Source organism: Anser cygnoides, chromosome 12, assembly GCF_040182565.1.
Source record: "Anser cygnoides isolate HZ-2024a breed goose chromosome 12, Taihu_goose_T2T_genome, whole genome shotgun sequence".
NCBI classification, from domain to species: domain Eukaryota; kingdom Metazoa; phylum Chordata; class Aves; order Anseriformes; family Anatidae; genus Anser; species Anser cygnoides.
The window spans coordinates 10,042,185-10,062,997 of record NC_089884.1 but is presented as its reverse complement, the minus strand read 5'-3'; the positions used below and the strand labels follow the sequence as shown (position 1 = coordinate 10,062,997).

At 42.9% G+C, this 20,813-nt stretch overlaps 1 protein-coding gene across 2 annotated transcripts in view; it reads right to left on the bottom strand.

The window, feature by feature from the left end:
- The window catches only part of WTIP (WT1 interacting protein), a 79,257-nt gene that overhangs the window by 32,923 nt on the left and 25,521 nt on the right, over positions 1-20,813 (bottom strand). For both annotated transcript variants that reach the window (XR_010834342.1, XM_013176618.3), the window contains exon 2: positions 19,152-19,253. Coding sequence is in view for 1 of the 2 variants with exons in the window: in XM_013176618.3 (XP_013032072.3) it covers positions 19,152-19,253 (102 nt within the window). In the remaining variant the exon portion in view is untranslated. The remainder of the gene's footprint in view (positions 1-19,151; positions 19,254-20,813) is intronic.

Here is a 20,813-nt window from a genome sequence, read left to right as displayed (position 1 = left end):
CCACGCCCTGCAACTGGGGTGGGTGAAATTTCCATTCCCCCCCGCCCGGTCCCCTCCTCACAATGCTCAGTTGCTCGGGCTTTGTGAAAGGAGGGGTGAATTTCTAGGGCTTTCAGGGTTTTTAAGACAGAAAAAAAAAATCAATGCCAAATTCCTTTGAATAGAAGATACTGCGTGTTGGCAGAAGCCACTTTTCACAGACTGCAGCCGTTTGAAATCTGAAACACTAAAAAGTGGCTACTGTGGATGTGCTGTATTCTTCTTTTCAAAGCAATCTGGCACACAATTTTGGTCCCCCGTTTCAGGACCCAATCCTGCATTCCTTTCACGCTCAGACTCCCATTGACTTTAAGGAATGCAGGATTGGATCCTAAATGTGTGCTTTACTCACACAATAGCTCCTCATGGTTACGATCTATTGAGAAAGGCACACTTTAAAAACCATTTGGAATTGCAGGCTCATCCACCAGGCCAGAATGCTTGTAAAGATCTTCCATTATTTCAGGAAAAATGCTTGGTGTGTGAATTATACACACACATACATTCACGCATTTTTCTGGTTTCAAGCTGCAGGCACAGCTTAGCTTGAGATGCATCAAAATATTTTGAGCTGGCCTGATAGCTAATAAAGAAACCACGTGTAAATTCAGTTTTCGAAAAAAAAAACACCAAAACTCCAGGGAAAAAGAAAACACTAAAGCAAACATATAAGCAGCTGAATCTTTAGGACGGTTTTTCAGAGAACATTTGTAAAGCCTTTAAAGACCTGCACTGGCTAAGACAAAACAGAGTCTTGCACTGTTATTTTTGAGGATGCTGTAGATTGAGTTACGAGGCTATTACGATGCAAATCTCAAATGTACAAGCTTTTTACTTGGCCATAAACACAAAACAGTATACATTGTCCTTTCAGAAGAAAAGGTTTGCTGCTAAAATAGCAGAAGCCCTACGTAAATAACCAACATTCTTTCTGACTGAGGTCACTGACTTGGCCTATTCAATTCCGGGCTAGTCTGGGATTTGACAATCTAAGCAGGGGAGAGGCCCTTTCCTTTTTTTCAAAAGAATGCTGGGATTTTATTTGAAATTTAAACTCTTGCAAACAAAAGGTGGCATCGTATGCTAGAGGCCTATGAAGGTGGAGTACAGGATGTGTATTGTTTTCTCCCTTTACATAGATTCTTTCAGGAAAGAGTATTCAGAGTCTGTGAACAAATTCTAATCAAATATTATCATCAGGTAGGCAGAAATAGTAATATATGAATTAACAGTTTTAAGAGATTAGGAGACTTACTTTTTAAAAGTATGGGTCCAGGGCAAGTATAAAAATTTGTGTGATAATTTAAAATAATGTATTTAAAACATCTTTAAAAATCTTAACTGAAAATCCCTCCATAGCCTAAATTCCTATACCAACTCTTATTTGTATGCTAAAAAATTACCTCTTGGTGCAAATTAGCTGTGACTGCAAAGTAGCATCCTTTTCCATCTGTCTCAGGTTGGTCTGTCCTGAAAAGGCAGATGGCAGTTAGCAGTTTTTCCTCCTGGCTCCTCTTGCCCAGCTCTTGTCTGGGCACTCACAGAAGTACCCCCTTGAACAAAACAAGGACCAATTCTTCTTTGTGCTGCTAACCAGGCTCTGCGCTGCCTGCCGCAGACAGCTATGCTAAGCTGTCTTTGCAGGTGGTGTAAACCGTCACAGCATCACTGAGTTCATCACAATTTATACAAGCTGCAGACCTGTCCCAAGGTACTATCTTCACCAGAAAGAACTCCTGTCTTTGCTATGTGCTAGCTCACATGTGGTAAAACCCAGATGAAAACAAGGCACTTCATCATTTTGACATGTTTGTAGCTCAAGGTAAACTCTAGACTCTCTTCTGCAGTTTACCTTAACATGCCATGATGTCAAAATGAAAAACTTCATTACCTTCTCTCAGATTTTGCCTCATGTCAGCTAGCATGCTGAAGAGAACATCCTTCTATCCAGAAAGCACCCTGTTGCTGCCAAGAAGCCTTGCATTTGTGCTCATAGGTTGGTAATGTGTCTTGCTCTGACCACTGTGCAGCATTCATCAACACCAAAGTCAGCAGGCCCAGGACTGGGTGGAGAGGATGTGGAGGTATGTTTCTGCCCAACCTAGCTGTGTGACACCAACTGTCAGTCTCCAGCAGGACTATGTAGATAGATAGCTAACATCTTTTGTTACCTTGCTGGAAAACTCCACCTTTCTTGGCAGGGTATCCACAATCTCTGTGCCATGTTTACTCTACTGTGGAATTCTCTCTTCCTTTCTCTGTCCTCCTCCTCTCCTGTCAGGTTATTTAACCAAAAGGTTACTTAATGCTGCAGGGACTAGAGGATCTCTGACCTCTGGTATTTGGGCAAAGCGTTCCTGTGCAGACCATATTATAAACTTCATAGATACTTTCAAGCTTCCATATAATTTGCAGAAGTTAAAATTTGGCAGATGTTTCCTTTCTTTCCCCACTTATGTATTTATTCTATCCCATACCACCCATCAATTCCAGGGTTAAGGCATAAATTATTTCCATGGAGCTCTGACAGATGAACTTACGTTTAAAAAGGAGCTGGTAAAAATGTAAGCCAAGCATGTATTTAAAAACAGAAGTGCAACAGCCTGCAGTGATCTAATAGCTATTTTTGGCCTATATGTATTAACTGATACATTAAAATATATTTCTTTATAAGCTAGCAAGCAGACACAGTAACAGAGAAATGTAAAATAAAGCTCCAAATGTACACGAATTAGGATTGTTTTTTAGGGCTGGGTTCACAAATGCAAGTAACATCATAAACAATTGAAAAATGACACAGATCACTGGGTAAAAGCCACTGGAGGCCTTCCCACCACCCAACAAGCTGGAAGGGAAAGGGGCATAGCTCTGCCCCCAAGGTAGCTTCCACTGTGGGAAGCTTTCGTGGCTCCATCACAGACCCAGCTTGTTATCAACAATGAATTCAACTTTTCCAGCTGCTGCCTGTGAGCCGGGACTTAAAAGAGTACTTGTCTTATCACGCTATCCCAGGGGTCCCAGTGTCAGCCCATTCTAAGGCAAAATACATCCATCACCAAACCCCAGTCTGTTCCAGGCCAAGTCTTCCCAGCTCTGCAGGATGCAACCTTCCCAAGCAGCCCAGCTAGCCGTTACCCACGGAACGTGGTGGGTGGTTTTATTTAAGCTCCACTAAGAACCACCACAATGGCAGCAGCAAGGATCTCTCCAGCACAGCATCCTGTCTCCAACTCTGGCCAAGAGTGGAAGCTAAATGGGAAAGAGCCTTAGAAGGAGGGCTCGCACCGGCTGATGCGTTCCCAAGAATAACCTCTCAGCTTCCAGCTACCAGCACTTAAGGCCTTCCTGCACCGCGGGTTGCATCAGAACTATTATGTTTAATAGCCTCTCTGGACCAATCCTTCTTTAATTTGTCTAATTCCTCTATGAGCTCATTTATACTCCTGGCCTCCACTGTCCCTATGGCAGTGAGTTCCACAATTTCATTATGCATTGTATGAAGTGTTCCCTTTTGTTTGTTTTAAACCTCTGCTGATCTCAGCTTCTGGTGCTTCCTGCAGAATGGGGCAGCCTCTACAGCCACCAGACCAGAGAGCAGCATTGTAAATCAAACCCTGAAACTTCAGTCTTGACCTGCACCCAGCAATGGACAAGGTGCAGGCCCACAGACACAGCTGGTATTTTTATCTAGTAGCCTTTTGAAACTCCACACTAAGGCCCTCATTGTACAACACAGAAGTGGACACATACGTGGAACTGATGGTCCCTGACTCAGAAACTTCTCGCTGCGCACGAGCTCCCTGCGGGAGGTGTGACTAAGCCACCACGTTCTGCATGGCCTCAAGTTCAGGAACTGTCTTCATGAAGAGTGAACTGCTGTACTCCACACCAGAATTAATTTCTACGGGAATACAGCCAAAAGAAGAAGCCACTGTATTCCAGTAAAACTAAACGGAGGGAAAGGAGAAAAAAAAAAAAGGCATTTAATCCCTTCTGCTATCTGGACATTCAGAGCAGGAATCTACCAGAGACCTGACAACTACCAAAAGTTAGGTGAATGAGGGCACTGCAGACCCCTCACCATTGCCACCAATTCCTTCTTGCAAGTCCTTATTCTCTTTTTCTTTCCAGTTCAGCCTCAACTAAAAATCATAGCTTAGCCTGGCTCTGAAGATGATGTTTGGAAACGTGATCAAGAGCTGGTACAATGAAACGAGTCAGATGGACAAATATCACCCCTGCACCGAGCGAGATGCAGCATCACCTTCTCTCCTACCAGTTTATGCATAAAAGTATGCTGAACACAAGGAATGGACACAGCCCAATCCTGTTGCAACGTGCAACAGTGCCTCAAGGGAGATGAGCAATTTCCCTAAACTATCTTCTGAGTTGTCTCAGAGAAACAAGAATGGATTTGCACAGGAACAGTTTACTTTCTTCCTCCCAGTAGCATCGTATGCGTCAGCACCACGCTGTGAGTAGCATCAAAGGGTGCTGCTGCTGGACCTAAACACGCTGGTAGTGCTTGAGTCACATCCAACACCAATGGCACCCATGCGTTTGTGAAATGAAGCTCAGAACGCTCACATTCTCATTCCAAGATAAATCTCTGCAATAACATGAGATTGTTGAGATTGGCAGTACCTAGAGATGGAATCTTGAGCAACAGCTTAAATTCTTTTCTTCATGTGATAATGAAAGTTCATCATCTGTAAAAGGGGAACTACATACATTCTGTGTGAGCACCAAAACTGCTAAGAAGTCTTAGACAGGTTAGTACTGGACAGTGGGGAAAAATCTAAATACTCTCAGGATGACAAAGCATTAAAATGTTCTGCCAGCCCTGAAGCACAGTCTTTGGGTTTAGATTACTTAGCAGGAAGTTTGAAAGAACTGGACAGAGAGACAACTCTTCCCTTGTTCACACTAGCGAATGATTACACTGATGTTAATAATGTCACTCCAGATTTATTCTGCATAACTTCAGGCAAACCTTGCAGCATCTTAGATGTGTTTTGGTGACACTCTAGTATACTTTGCTGTTGATAACATACAATTGAAAACTATAATTGTACTGAATTACTGACATGAAGAGGGGCTTGCCCAGCCAATTCAAAATATAATCAGAAAACTGCCCTCCCAAACGGCCTGTCCTTGATATTTTGTGGCAGCCTGACCCCAGTTTCCTGCACAAGGTCACATTAAAACTAAAAGCACAAGCAGATTTCAAGACAGAGCGCTGAATAGGCAGGACTCCTGATAACACACTTGCTTCTTCTGGAACTCAGGTACAATAAAGATATTGTTCCTTTAATGCTTAGATTTCCTTTTAAGAAGTATGTGAGGTTTCAGCCAATTCTCCCCAACGATTAGTTCAGGATGAATGTACTTAACTCAGGATTCAGCTGGAAAGAGCCCAAGTAGATGCAATCAATTTTCCACTAAATCCACTTCCTTCCCCGCTTCCCTACCCAGCATGAGACATCAGCTTGCCACTACAGCCAGTGGTGACTAAGACGATGAAAACCTCTGCCTTCATCCATGTTTATATCAAACTTAGTTATTCCCTCTTTTGATTTTCCCTGGTTTTGTTTTCTCATGTCCCATTCACTAGCCCAAACCTTGGTCTGGAAGACTTTGGGTGGAAAGGCAGCTATGGAGCAAACCACAAATGCGCTGGTTGCTATAAGCCCCAAGTTATTCCTTATTCCCGTACAGAACCAGCTGTTGAATTTCACTGATAAATGGCAACTTTCCCCTCTGCACATCATTTACCCCAAGGTGTTCATGTGCCAGTTCTGTATGCCTGCATCTAAGCTGTACTCTCACCCTGTCCAACACTGAATTATCTTCACCATCATTGTGTAAACGCCACAGTACTTCTGAGATATTAGCCACTGGCCACTTTATTTGAGCCAGCCCCATACACCACTGCCTGAAAAACAACAGGGATGATTTGCTACTAGAATTTTAAAAAGGTAAAAGACATCTTTTCTTTTTTCAAAATCAAGGCTTAGAAAACACAATGTCTGGCTCTCATCTACGTGCCTTCTTAAAGGTTTAAGTAGACAGCTTCCAACCTCATTTCTCCAAGTGTATAAACTCTCCTTTGTTGAATAACTTGCAGAAACGGCAAAAGAAGTCCTACTGGCTGTGTATTCATCTAGAGCAGCAGTCTCCAAACTTCTTAGATCGTGCTGCCCTATCATTAAGAATTTTTTGAGCATGCACCCCTAACGTACATATACTTGTTCATAAATTATATAAAAAGGCTATGAAATTCTAAGGTTTTCTTCTTGCAACCCAGTAGATCATTTAGCACATCCCCCGGGATGTATGCACCCTACTGCTCTGGAAAACACTGGGTTGTTAATACTGATCCAGCAAATTGTTTCCATAGGCCTGAATTTACACTGCTGTGGTTCCTAACGTCAGGAATCCACTGACTCACTCTAAGCTATTTGCACTATTTCCAGGAAGAGTTTTGCAGGGACCGCAGTTGGAAAAACGACAGGGCAGTGTATCCAGGCAGCCAGCAAGGTAACTGAGGTCCTATGGCTGCATCCCACCCAATGTTAGGAACATGCCATACTTGCGATTTCAAATGCACCGATAGACAACCATTTACACACAGCAGACAGTAATCAAAACCGATTGCTAAATCCATCCATGGTTTTAAATCGGTATTAATCAAATGCCTTTGCTCAGGTACAATTAAAGAGCTGGCAGACCTCCTGTCAGCAGCTGTATTCTGCACGCAGGCAAGCACTGAGTCACCTACACCAAGCCAGCCAGCTGCGCTGGCAGACACCAGCGGTAACTGGTGATTTTATTTCTTCTTACAGGAAAAACTCTAAAAGTATCTTTCCTCAGTTTCTTTGCCTATTTCTTGCCTAGCTCATCATTCGCTTCTATCGTTATTATTCCAAACAGTGCAAATTCACAGGACTGCGGCAAACAGAGTCGAGGCTTGATAGTTTTAGGCAAGAAAAATCAGCCTGGGGGCTTGTGTGGGGGGAAAGGGAGAGAGAAGCAAGCCTCAGGAGGGAACCAGAGCAGGGAGCACTGCAGGAGGCAGGCAGGGTGCCGGGGCAGCCGGGAGCCTCTTCCCGAACACGGCCGGGCTGCAGGCGAGGGATGGAGGAAGAAGCAGAGGAGGGCAGGGCTAGGTACCAGCCAGCTGAGTCATGGGGGAAGCAGCAATCAGAAGAGATAGGGAGGTAAGGATGTGGTTGGTTGGGGCCCGGAACAGAAGGGGAAGGAATAAGTATTTTTTTTGGTGCATCAATAAAGGGAGCTCGTGCAGATGTAGCAGGGTGGTGCACAAGGCAGCAGGGCGAGCCCTTGCAGAGTGCCCAGCTCAGATGCCTCCACGCCACCATCACTCCATGCAATGAACAGGAAGAGGGAAGAGAACATTTGTGAGACATGAAACCTGTTCTCATGAGCCTGCTGCTAATGCCACGAGGCAGTGAGCGCTCTCGGGGGACTCTGGAAATGATTTCACAAGGCCCCAGTAACCTCACAACCAACCAAGCTTACCATACGGTTTGAATGCATCTCAGAGGCCATGACTCCATCAGCAGCCTCTCCTACGCCCTCCTCCCAGATTGCATGAGGCAACAGGAGTACTTGCAAAACGGCTCAGCAGAAATTCCTTTGCAAGCATAAACAATGCTTACTACTTCTGGTAGGCTTCCACATCTCTTTAGTTCCATCACACAAATTAAAAGTTAAATGCAAACGTGCTGAGCTACACCTTCACCTGTTACTCTGCTCTGTGGGACGTGGCAGCAGACTTTGCCGTTTCAGCTCGGAGGGCTGTCGTTCTGTCACCCAAAAACAGCAATGTCACGGGCGAAATGCTGAAGCACCTGAGCCTCCACGGCCCCAAACGACAGTAGCAATTACTCTGGCCCAGGGCCACAGACCTGTTCCCTGAGCACTAAACAGCCGCGGGAAGAAGAGGAGAGCCAAGTACCAGGTACTTGCACAGAGCATTCATTAGGGGGTGCTGGCCCCAGCCAGACTGCTTCACCCTCAGCAGCCCAGCACCAGCTCGCAGAGGCGCGCTGATAGCGCAGCGTATCACATTGTCTGCTGGCTGCCAAAGCACACTGACTGTGCTCAATCAGATACTGGTCCTGCGAACTGCCAAATACAGTCAATAATCCTATAAATGGAGGAGCACTGAGTGCAGACTGGACATTGGCCATGAGGGAGGGCCGTGGTGGGGTTCTGCTTCAGGTTTGTTTTTGGAAAGGAGTTGTTGCACCTAATTCAGCACTGGGCGATTGAGTTTGCAAGCATGGAGATTTCTTATTTTTGTGCGAGTTCAACACAAGGCACCCACGGAGAAGCTTCACTCTAGTAAAACAGGAGTTTCTCATTAAAACCATAAATTAATTCCTTGCTATTTCTGGCATTGCATTCATAATTAAAATTACTTGCTTTTTACACAGGAACAGGCTCACCTAGGGAGCACTGTCAGTGTGAGTGGAGAAGACTCCTGATGCTCTGCTAAGAGCTAATGCTACTCCCCACAAAGGCAAAGGTACTTCGGCAGTAACCAGAACTGGATATGGCCACAAATGATGATAAATCTAAAAAGTCCCAGTAGAAGTTCTGCTCAAAGGCAGGATTTTCAGGAAATGAGATATTTATTGGAATGGGAAAAAATGCTTTCTGGGTAAGATCAAACATACCACGTTTTTCTCCTGCTCTGTGTTTGGAGTGAGAGAAGCAGAGAGGAAACCCTACCTGGGTTATAACCGAGCTAAAGTTTCCTGAGAAGTCTAAGGATGGGAGATGGCATCCACCACTGATAAATAACTCTGGAAAGTGACCTATAGAAGTCAATTTACCAGAACCAAGCTGGTTGTTTTATAACCGTAAGTTTATAAGCAAGCAAAACATTTGGCTCATGTCAAATACCAGGGGTCACCGAAGCACTTTCCTTGGTGCCCAAGGACAGCCCACTGGAGCTATAATCAGCCAATCCTCCCGAGTCCCGTCAGTTAAATGAGAAAAAATTTATGGTTGTTTATGTAGGCTTTGCGCCAAGCCCGTTTCTCTGATAAGCTTCTCTGGTGCATTTGTGTCTCACATCCGATTCAGAGAGTCTTCCGAATACTGGAAACAGCATTCCTTGGATACTTAAATTAAAAACACAATGTCGGGCTTGGACAGGGGAATGGGAACCCATGCACTAAGGGCTCTGGGGAACAGTGCTCGGAAAATAGTCTTTTTTAAATCTTGCATTAGTCCATGTATTTAATGACATATAATCCTCAAAATATTCTTTCACAAACTTTAAATACGCATTATTTGAGAAAGTAATTATTTTCAGTAGCACACTGCAACAGCTGTATGGCTTGGATGCCAGATACTATAAGTGGTTCCTCCCACAAATGCATCTATTTGTGATATAATTATTTCAGAATTTACATAACTTGTCACTGAACTGATACTTCTAACTCAGGATCTCAAATTCTCTTCAAAATATTAAGGAAATCAGCCCAGTATCACTCCTGTGAGATAGGCAGAAAGAATTAGCCACATAGGAAAAGCGAGACAGGTTAAGTGATCTGCCCAAGATGACAACAAGGCTGTGGTAGAGTGGAGCAAAATCCCATCCTCCAACTCACAGGGTGGATTTACTCCTTTGTGACCAACATGTTAATGCTTTCAGCTAAAATGCCTCTGTCTTTTGCTCACATCCTCTGCCAGAGAAGGAAGCTTGAAAGACAGAATGCTGAAGTCTTCCCTGTCCTCGCATGTCCAGGGACAGAAACACCAGGTCTGCTGCTGTTTATTTCATAAATGTGAAGACAAACTATACCAACAAAACCTTTTATTTTGTTTTGTACGTATGGAGATTCTGGGAAGCATAGTTCCTGGACTCATAAGTAGTAAAAGCATTTTTAAAGGTGGAAAGCAGCAGTGAAAACCTTCGATCTGTAAAATTATTTCGTAAGATAAAGCCCCAGCTGCTTTCTGCTGTTAAACGCCAATGACTTTTCAGGCCACATAGGTGTGTCTCCCTTGAATGAAGTGGTAAACAAGAACTCCTAAGGATTAGTTGGTAACCTAGCCTGGATAGGAGACACGGATGAGGTACACACACACACTTTGTTAGAGAGCACATGGGGACAAGGACAACAGCAGTAGCAAAAACATGCTTCTACTTCATGATGCCTCCATCAGCAAGAGCTTCATGAAACATTTTACTGACAGATCCTGTCCTACTTTGGCAGGACTCGCAAGGCAAAGGTGAGAGGCGTGCATGTGGCCCGACATCCTGCCACCACAGTGTGGAGTATCACCAGAAAAAGGGACAGCAAGAAGTCCAAGACTAGAGACAGAAAACAGGCAACATGACTAAGAATAGAATATGATTTAGTTGAAAAAGTACAGGGGCAGCTTGGAAGAGCAGCTCTGTTGGTGAGAGAGGACGTAGTGAAGCTTCCATGGCTGCAAAGTGATCATAATCTTGCTTCCTTGGTAAGGGATATGATGGGCTGCCAGCAGTCTGGAGTCTTTAGACCCTGGGAACACAGGAATCCAGGAAAAGCGTAAAATACACATAACACTAGGCAAAGTGGAAAGTCATCGGGGTACAGTGAAATTTCAAACAGTGCAAAGAACAAGGGGGAAAGCTGACAAATTTCTGGATAAAGATGTACTGACAAGCAGTTAAATTAAGGTCTTTACTAAAGAAATTTATTATGCTCATTTGAAATGAAGAACAAAAGATGCCCGGAAATAATAGTCTGAATTCTTCAGTTGTAGGGTAGGTGCATGCTAGAGCAAACATAGGCAGAGCGAAGGAAGAACTAACCAAGGGAGACAGAAAGGTGGCTTCCCCCTCACAGAAAGTGCACGCGAGAAAAACTTAAGTCTAATTCTTCCAAGACACCAGGAAAAGGATCAGTTAATGCTGACCCAAAAAGCACACCTCAAGTCAGCCCAGAGCAGGAATAGTGAGCTCCAAGCATCCAAAGGACAGGGACAGAGGAACGAGAGATTGAGCCAAATAAGAAGAGAATATGCAAGGGACACACATTTAGAGGGGAGGTCAACCACATGAACGTGGACGTGTTTGTGTACACAGACAGGTTTGCACATGAGGCACACATTTACTGGGATAGGCACTGGAAAAAACTATCAGTTGTGGGAGGAAGAACTGATTTACTGAGTGCTGAGGTGATGAAGGACAAAACTGATTAACTGGTACATGTGGACGTAGAGTTCGTTTATTGTTTAAGGAGTGATGATGACATTAAATTAGAAGTTCTTTCAGCAGGCTATAGCCTTCTAGGGTCTGGCTTTCAGATAAGTGACTGCTCTGAATACTAAAGTATTCACTAGCCTTTTGCAAAACACGTAAGAACAACATCTAGCAAAAACCTAGATCAAAGTTAAATGAAGCAAACTCCTCATCTCCTTTCATTTGTTTTCTTTTTTCCACTTTTTTTCCTCTCTGTTTTTCCCTTTGTTTTTAAGTAATACTCAGAAGTTTCAGAACCTGGAAATAGGAAGCAGAAACATCTGTTGATAATGTCAGTGATTTCCCTGTGCTCTGTTCTGGATTATCTGGATTTCTTCTCCTTTGAGAGATGAACCCAGCAGCACAAGGGAATCTGTTCTCTTGGAGAAATTGAGATGTTTTCCAAGAAAACATTTTAAATGGGCAGAGGGAAAGGCAAGAAAGAGAAGAGCAGAATGGAAAGATGGCAAAAACAGCAGAGATGTGGGCTTCTAAGACAATCAAGAGCTGCAGATAATAGATGTTGATAAGGAAACGGTAATTTTTGCAAATCTTGTTATGTGAAACAATAGGTGGCATTCCAAACAAAATTACATAAGTGATTAGGTTCCCTCTAGTATTTACCATAGCTCTTACAAATAAAAAACAGAGGCAGAAGCCTTCTTAGTGTATAGTTTTTGTGTTTTACATATTTTCCAAACCCCGAAAGGATCACAGGCACTGTCTGTGATTGGTTCCACATTATTAATACAAAAATATTTCAGGAGGAATACATCTATGGTCAGTCAAGCAATGCAGAGAAAAGTTTCCATCGTCAGTTGCCAGGCAACCCCCACCAATTAAAATAACCATCAAATGCCATGGATTTAATGCTAGAATAATTAATAGCAGAATGCAATTAATACCTTTCAAGGAAACAAGGAGACAGACAAACCAGTGGCCAACTATTCATCGCAATGCCCTCTTGTAATCAGAAATGGAGGACTGAAATGTTTTCCATTTCTCTGTTGGCTAGCTACTCAGGCAAGCGATACTCTGGGTTAAGATAACTGTAAGCGCATGTGTTTATCTTTGAGCATCTGAGGTGTCCCCCTGAAAGCAAGGGCACAGGACTAGGCTGGTCAGATGAGCTGCCCTTAAAAAACAGGTCCCACCTTGCATTTGAACTAACTTGATGTAAAGTTGTCACAAAAAGGAAAACCCTTCATGACAGAGCATCTATCATCTGTAGAAGGGACGCAGTCAAGGGACCGGTCCATTTATCTGAAAGGCAAGCACTTACATCAGTGCTGTGTCAGACCAAGGCTTCGCTGAGGCAGAAAGCAATAGGGAACAGTGCAAACTACAAAAACAAACAAAAAAACTGTACCCACAGCTAACTACATTCTACACAGAGGAGAGTTTCCTCCACCAGTTCCATCTCACACATTTCTGATAACCCATTCCCCATCCTTTCTCACGTCTCTAAAGCTTGGAGTACTACCAGATTAACAAGGGTTAAGATAAAGGAAATATTTTCCTACCAGTCGGTACCCAAAGGTACTTGGGCTCCTACAGGGGCTGGTATCCAAGCCTGACTGTTAACTACCAGGAGACAAGATTACATTCCTTTGCTAAGACTCATTCATGGTTCAGAGTCTTGCGCAAAGTAAACCCAAATGTCTGAAGCCGGCTGTCATCTCTATGACCTGACTGCCCTTTTTTTTTTTTTTTTTTTTTAAAAAAAGTGAGCACCTCCCTTTTGGTGAGTTTTGCATTAATGGGAACGTCTGGGACCGCAGCTACAGACATACCTGAAATAACTTTTCACTATCCATCTTGATAGGTGTTAGAACTGAAAGCACGGGGCTAAGTGCAGGCTGTAACTTATCCCAAAGACGCAGAATGACTCAGGCAGAATTCTGCACTCCTGGAACAACGCTGCGAGTTGTCTCAGTTACACAGCTACACAAACTGCAGTCGTAGCTGCATATACAGCCCCTGAAAGACTAGTGCTTCACAAACCCTTCGGTCCTTTTTCTTAACTGAACTCACACCTCTCCCAAGTGTTTAGCTTTCTCAGTGAATCATTCCTCAAAATAACCGCCTCACACACAGAGCATCAGGAGCTCCTGCCAGCTCCAGTTATGGCTTGGAAATCACCAAACATTCAGGTGGCCGTAAATTCAATCTGAACACGGGGTCTGAGTCGGGGATGAGTAACAATTGCAGTTATGCAAGTTCAGGGCATCCAGCTCTCACGCTCCAGGCCACGGGGGTCGGGGAGGAATGTTCCCACATGCACAGCACTGAATCACCCGCCAGCTTGTCTTCCCCTAAGCACCAGGTATTAGCCAATGGCTCTGGCAGGATTACAGACCAAAAATCCCAAAATTCCAGTCTGCTCTGGTCTGACAGTATGTGGTTAGAAAACTGCAGAGAGAAGTGTGCGAGGACATTAGCTACCCAGTAGACTTTCACTGCACAGCAATGTACCCCTTGAAGCAATACTCATTAGCTCCTCCGCCTTACACGTCCTCAGTGTTTTCTCACTGCCCAGAAGAGCTGCATGAAACAGCGGTAGGCAGATGAACAGATACTGACGCTACGACTCAGTCACCTAAGATTTGGCCACGAGGCACTGAAGAGTTAAAAGCCAACAACACACACATTTGTACCACTGTGACTACCAACCCATCAGTAGATGAACAATACAGGTAACAGATTTGACGCTGAATTTTGTTTTATTCTACATGAACATTGCAGTCACAGATAATTTAATTTAAAATTCTGAATCAAGTATTGGCAATAGTGCAATCTGCATGCAGTGACTCACACTAGACTTATAAATAGGCTGTGAGGGACAGAACAAATATGGATTGAAAACCAAGACAAACCTTCCACTGGGAAGTTTGCTGTTTTATTTTTGTTTGGTTTGTTTGTTTTTTTTTTTTAAACTCAGCTACCTTAAGATGTTTTGTGCCTTACCACTGCCAAAAGCAAACAAAGGGTCAACCAGGGGCAGCAAATACGCAAAAGAACATTTCCAGTGTCACAAGGAACTTCTCAGTACAAGCAGGGACATAATCAACCTTCTATTAATACACATTTACATACAGAAGCAATCAGTGGCTTCAGCAAGAAGGCAGCTGTCGTCTCCAAGAAGTAATACAAGTGTAAAGAAAGGTTGCATCTACAGCCACGAACTGACTCCTCTTTCACACCAGCTGGAGAGCATGGGCTAGTTCACAACTGTGCTTCGTACCTTCAGGGCAACAATACCTACTGCTACAGTCGTCCCACTTGGACCTTTTAAAATGAGTGTGCTGTCATCCTTCGCCGTAACCCTTCTCTTAGAGCTTGTAGCAATGAGGTTGGGGAAGTCTGGACAAAGGCTAATGCTGATGCAGCAGCAGCACTGTCGGTAATCAGCTGAACTGTGATACCTCCACGAGCTGTCCCTTAAAATGAAACTGCTGCAAAAAACCCCCATGAGTTTTCCAGTCTAATCAATACCTACTAGGTAAGAAATAAGCCGCATACCTTCGGGATTATACAGTTTGCTTTAGGCTTCTGATTGATCTTGCAGTGATTTCCTGTGCCTTAAAACCGGTGGCAAAAGTGCAAATTAAAGACGAATGGCATGCTCAAACATTTGACTTCAAGAACAGAATGTGTCCCTGTTTTTCACGGTAAAATACATCTCAGCTTTTTGAGCCTGAGACTTCCAACCCTTAGCTCTGCAAGTACCACATGAAAGTAATAAATATCAAACTGGTACCTCCTCAGCACAGAAATTTATCTTTACTGCAGTATCTACAATCATTGCCACTGGATTAAAATATTCAGCCTGAAAAGATGTGCTGTGGGTGGCACTACGATTTGAGCATTGCTGTGCCCCCTGAAACCTAGAGGTGCCCGGTAAGTTATTTTCTGTAACAAGCAGCGAACAGATCCTATTAATTCCTCCAACCAACCACCCTCACTGAGGGCATGCACGTGACCTGGCATTATTTTAATTATCCTTCAAGAAATCCTGTCATGCTCTGAAATACTACCAAGAGGAATTAGATGATGAGCTTTTCAGACATTTTTCAGCTCTTGTCTACCATAAGTAGAATTTGCAACTGAACTCCTGCCAAAACTAAAGTTTTACACTTAACGGAAGGGACAACGTATAGTGTTGCCTAAATTCATCTTATTTAAGATTCAGCAAAGCATGCTTACATATGAGTAATGTAACTTATTCAAGCACATTTAAGCATTTTGCTGAATCAAGGCCTAAAAAGAGGTTTCACTGGTGTTAGAGCTAAAAGAAGATTTGAATCTACATTTAAAAAGCATCCTAACAAACTTCAGTTGTTTTCTGTAGGAAAACTATCTGAGGATAGTGATCTACATTTAACTACTTGGTCCCAGCAAATGATCCCATTTTCTCCAGGAATTGTGTGACACATTGACAGGCATCAAAAAGGGCAGCACTGGGGAAAGCCCTGTGCTCCCCTTGGAAGGCACAGGATGGCCTATTCTGCCACACGCTGCCCTTTTCAACCACAGTACCTTGGTAGATCATCTTTAGCACTGAAACCAAAGTTAAACTTAAAGAGATACCTAATAAAGGAATCTGACTCTGCCAGAGTTTTGTTCTCATGGTCTCTTCCCATTTATCTGCCTAACAGCACTTGTCTTGCTGAGCTGAAAATACGCACTGCTGAGCACTGAACTGAGGCCTTTGGAGGCTCTCCTACTCATCATCACATTTCAGTCTGAGTGGTCTCCAAACCACAGCTTTTCCCAGGAGTGCAAAATATACTTCATTGTTGTTGGTTAAATATTGGGCTTTTATCTAAATCAAATGTCTTCAGGTACAGAATTTTTCTTCTTCGGTTACTGACTTACTTTCTAGGTCTGCTATATTCCAAGGTACCTGCTATAGGGTAGTTTGGATCACTCTTCTTATTTAGAAAGAAATGGAAAAAAGGCAAGTGTGTAATCTTTATCTCAGATTTCCAAGTATAAATAAGAATCTGCACAGAAACTGTCTTAGGCAACCACTAATGTACTCCTCTACTCTCCCGTCAAAGGCATAGACCGTAATGGCCAGGAGGAACATTAGCCTGTGGGATGTGACTTCCTGCCTAACAAAGGTCATTAATTATCAATTATCACTCAGTTACCTGTGTATTGAATCCAAAAGCTTGGCTCAACTTAAGACACTTTCCAAAGGACATTTGGTCTTAATTTGAAAGCACCGAAGAACACACAATCCGTCACTTATCTTGCTGTTTTGTTCCAGCAATTAATCATCCTCCTTATACAAAATGTCTCTTTGATTCCCTATTTGAATTGTGTAGTTTCAGCTTCCAGAAGAAGTCTGTCTTGCATTTGCCTCTAGTATGCATGAAACCACTTTCTAATGCTGTTTCCTGGTAAAAGCTGATTACCAGTTCGAGCCAAGTTCCTCCCCCTTTATTATTTCTAATACTCAAAATACACTGGGCTCTCATGATTATCTTTTCTCCAGGCTTTTATCACCTGCGTAACTCCTCCTATCAGATCCTCTCCAGTTCTTCCTCATCTTTTTGAAAGCCAGCATCAAAACTCGAGCACAGAACCCTCAGCTGGGTCTCACATTCAAGGTAAAATGAACCCCTCCGTTCATAAACTCCAGTACTGTGAGAAGCTCATGTTCAGTTGCTCATACGAGATGTCCAGTAAAGCCTTCTCAGCAGCACATTCCAGGATGCAGCTCCCACAAATGTGACCTGCATGCCTCATTCCCAAGGTCTGGATCTACCAGCTGCACCGTCCCAGAAGTTAATGCAACATCCCCGCTCTGGCTGTGCTCACTTTGATACTATTCAGGAGCGGAGCTGAAAGGAAAAACTCTGCTTTTGACTCACAGTCGACCATAAGTTTTGATCAAGTATTTCACCTGCTGCTGCTATATTAACAGCTTAGATACCTTCCAGTGCTTAACATAAGAAAGGCCCCACACGCTCCCCTTTCATCAGGTTTGTATTGGAGGTTGCAGACAGAAGGAAATCCAAGCACTTCTTGCTTGCAAAACCTCCTGGCAGATAATAGCTGTGCTCTCCAGCCCATGAACAGCACAGCGAGAAGCCCAGAGACAACCTGGAGCACTGTTTCCTCATGCATGTGTGTGACTGACTCACAGAAAGTGGTGTGAATCACAGAATTCCACCAGCACGGTGGGGTGAGGCAGAGTTACGCTCTGAAAGGGCACGTCTCAAGTCGCCCTCTGTTAGATGTATACTGGCCACACACAGCTCGCCCGGATGGTCACAAAAGCTCGATGTACTTTCAGATAGTTAAGTTGGGATTGTGTTTTGCTGTTAAAATACATTCCCCAGCCCTTATATATTCTTCTGGGGAAGAATGTGACACTTGTGTACAGGCCCCTGTGGCAACAAACACACATCCTGGCTACTTTTAAAAAGAGTCTGCCCCACAGAGGAAGCTGGAACTCACCCATGCAATTAGGCTAGGTTAATGTTGGCGATGAGCGGATAGATATTATCCGATATCGTATTTTGTAATCCTTTGCTAAGCAGGATGCTGAAGCACTTCGTTTACTCTGGGAGCCAACAAAATAGCTACTCATTCAGTGTCAGGCTTGAACAAAGTCATGAGTGATCCCTGAAGCTCTGAGACAAGTTTATTCTAGAACCTGGTAATGGTCCAGAGCGATTTATAAAGGTCACTGAACTCTACGTTCAGGTTGTAGGTTTCTTTAAACAAATATTTACTTATCTGTACAAATCTCAGGAGAAAAGACAAGACTTCTCCTTTCAGAAGTGAACTTCACAATGCTTCTTTTCATTATAAACTTACTTAGTTCTATGCCAATAATCTTTTACTCTTTTTCTAATCCTTAATTAATCCTTTTTATAAACAATTCACACTCAGCACATTCTGCTCATGGTAAATCTTTTGCTACGTATATTTATCACAACAAGATCTTCAATATCCAGGCAGATATTAACAACCTAAGCAAATGTGTGGCTATATCAAGGAAAGTTACCTGACTCCTGAAAATGTGTTCTCATACTTCCCTTGAACTTGGTGGGGAGTCTGAGAGTGCTCGGCACTTTCAAAGACACTGAGAAAATTTCCAAGTTCACTTTAATGCCCAACTAAAAGGAAGCACTTCTGAAAGTGCTGTCCTGTATTTTCCAAGCCCTGTTTTCCCTGGCAAAGCCATGACTTCCTCAAATCACAGAGTGCATCACTCTTACATTCAAATGAAAAAAAAGGAACCTGAAAAGGTTCTGAGAGTAGCATGGAGACAGTGATTTACCCACACAGCTTTCCTCTGAAAAATCAAAACATTGTAATAGCTCAAGGGGTTTCAACTCACAATTACTATTTGTTTTTATCACATTCAAACATAAGAAAACAATTTTTGAGCTACATACACACATACACACAGAAGTTACAAATATGTGTTTGACTGGAGCTGAATTTCCAAATAGAAAGTGAGGGAAAATGGGTTTGGCTGCACAAATTTTACTGTTTTTCTGTAAAAGTAATAAATATGCATTACAGTTTCATAAACAAGTGATTTAAAGTATGTAGTGCTTATAAAAGCCAGGTTGAAGCCGTTTTGTAAATGCAGCCCTTAAAACAACCAAATACTACTTTTTTGGCCTGTCACTTAAGAAAAAAAACATTGAACACTTACAGATGGTAAATAAAAAATAACTCTTGAAGCTGGACTCTTGCATGGGAATTTTGCCTCAGGAAACAAGCAAGATGAGGTCTCACCTTGCACACTGGTTGCTACAGGAATATGTATTACAAAAGGAAGCCACTTAATAAGGCTACAGTAAGTCTGACTTACCACAAGAGCAGCACGTGAAGCAGTTGGTATGATAGAGGTTACCCATCGCTTGGCAAGCCTGGCTCGCTCCATACACACCTTTTCCACATTTTATACAGATACCTACAAAGAAGAAACAGAATGAATGTTAGAATTCTCTGCAGCTCCTAAAACCAGCTCTGGGCCATTGATTCATGGCACTCACAATACCCTCAAATCAATGAGCTCCTCTACATCAATAGATTCAAGTACTCACTCAAGTCAGCAGCAGGCAGCTTGTGTGAAATAGATGCATTGAAATTAACCCAAAATAAAAGGGGGAAGTAGAGGGGGGGGCAGAGCCTCTGCTAGTGATTCAACACATAGAGACTGAGGCTGGCTAAACACAGAAATCCCAGAAAGACAGGTGAAATCACAAACAGAACAGAAGATCTGCATGGCCTCTGTAAATAACTAAATTTGCTGAAGAACTAATCTAGTGAGACCTTCATAACTAAGTGCTCCACCATATTACGTTCAGTAATCACTAATGAAACAAAAATTAGGCCCAAAATGAAAACATTTCTTCTCTTTGACCCTCTCCAGAAACACGATACATCAGCAGTGCTGGCCCACGGTGGAAGCCATGCAGCGCAGGGAGATGGGTCTTTGTCCATTGGATTTAATAATTAATTTTCCATGAGTAGTAATAAGCAACCTCATAAACATAACCTGGGAGCTTACAAAACAGAAGAGCAAGGCATCTGCCTTCCTAAGGGCAAGAAGTCCATGTGGCAGTTTTGCAGTGGGGTCAGAATTCACCTTCACTGCTTGAGCTTGCTCTTGGTGAAGCTGGGGATGCCTCTCAGTCTGCAGGAGATTAAAGTACAAAGAGCCAACACAGTGCTGGCAAATTCAGCTCTTAGTCCCACACAGGGCATTCACTACAAAGAGGAAATGAAATGCTGGAGAATCTGCATCCTTCCACATACTCAGGAGCACTAAGTTTATCAGAGATGCCCATTGGTCTCTACTGTTGCTGTACAGTACATCTCAAAACAAAGGTGTGATTTTGGAAATACAGTAGAAAAAAAGTGTTTTCTGCCTCTCACAACTTTTGAATGAAACTGTTGTGCTCATGTGCTGTTTGAGGCCCTCTTTCTACAGACGCATGCACTAATACACTTGAAAGTCTAGCAAATCAAGAACTAAAAAAAAAAATCAGGCTTTAATCACCCAGAATTTTCCCCTGCTGTGCTGTGAACATTTTACATGCACATGCATTCACATACACGCACAGAAGATATAAATATTTATATAACATTAATATATTATGAGCTGGTAGAAACTTAAACAGCAAAAAAAAAAAGCCCGAAGTTAATTAAAGTTAATATTGTCAGATACCAATGTCCCAAGCTAAGCCTGTAACCCTGAACCAGCTGTCAGCTATATCCATCAGTTCACTGCAAACAAAGTGTTGGGAAAATATTCTGGTCCTTAGACAAGCTCAGCTCTGACACAGGACATGGAAATTTCAGCATATTTGTTGCCTTATCCAAGGCTGTTATGTCTACTTATTTGTAGCCAAAGGTTATGAAAAAGGTCTGCTATTTGCAATGAGTTAATGGTTAACTGCTGATGAAAGATGGCTATTGATTACTGGGGACACCGATCAGAAAACGCATCCCAGCACCAGCACTACAA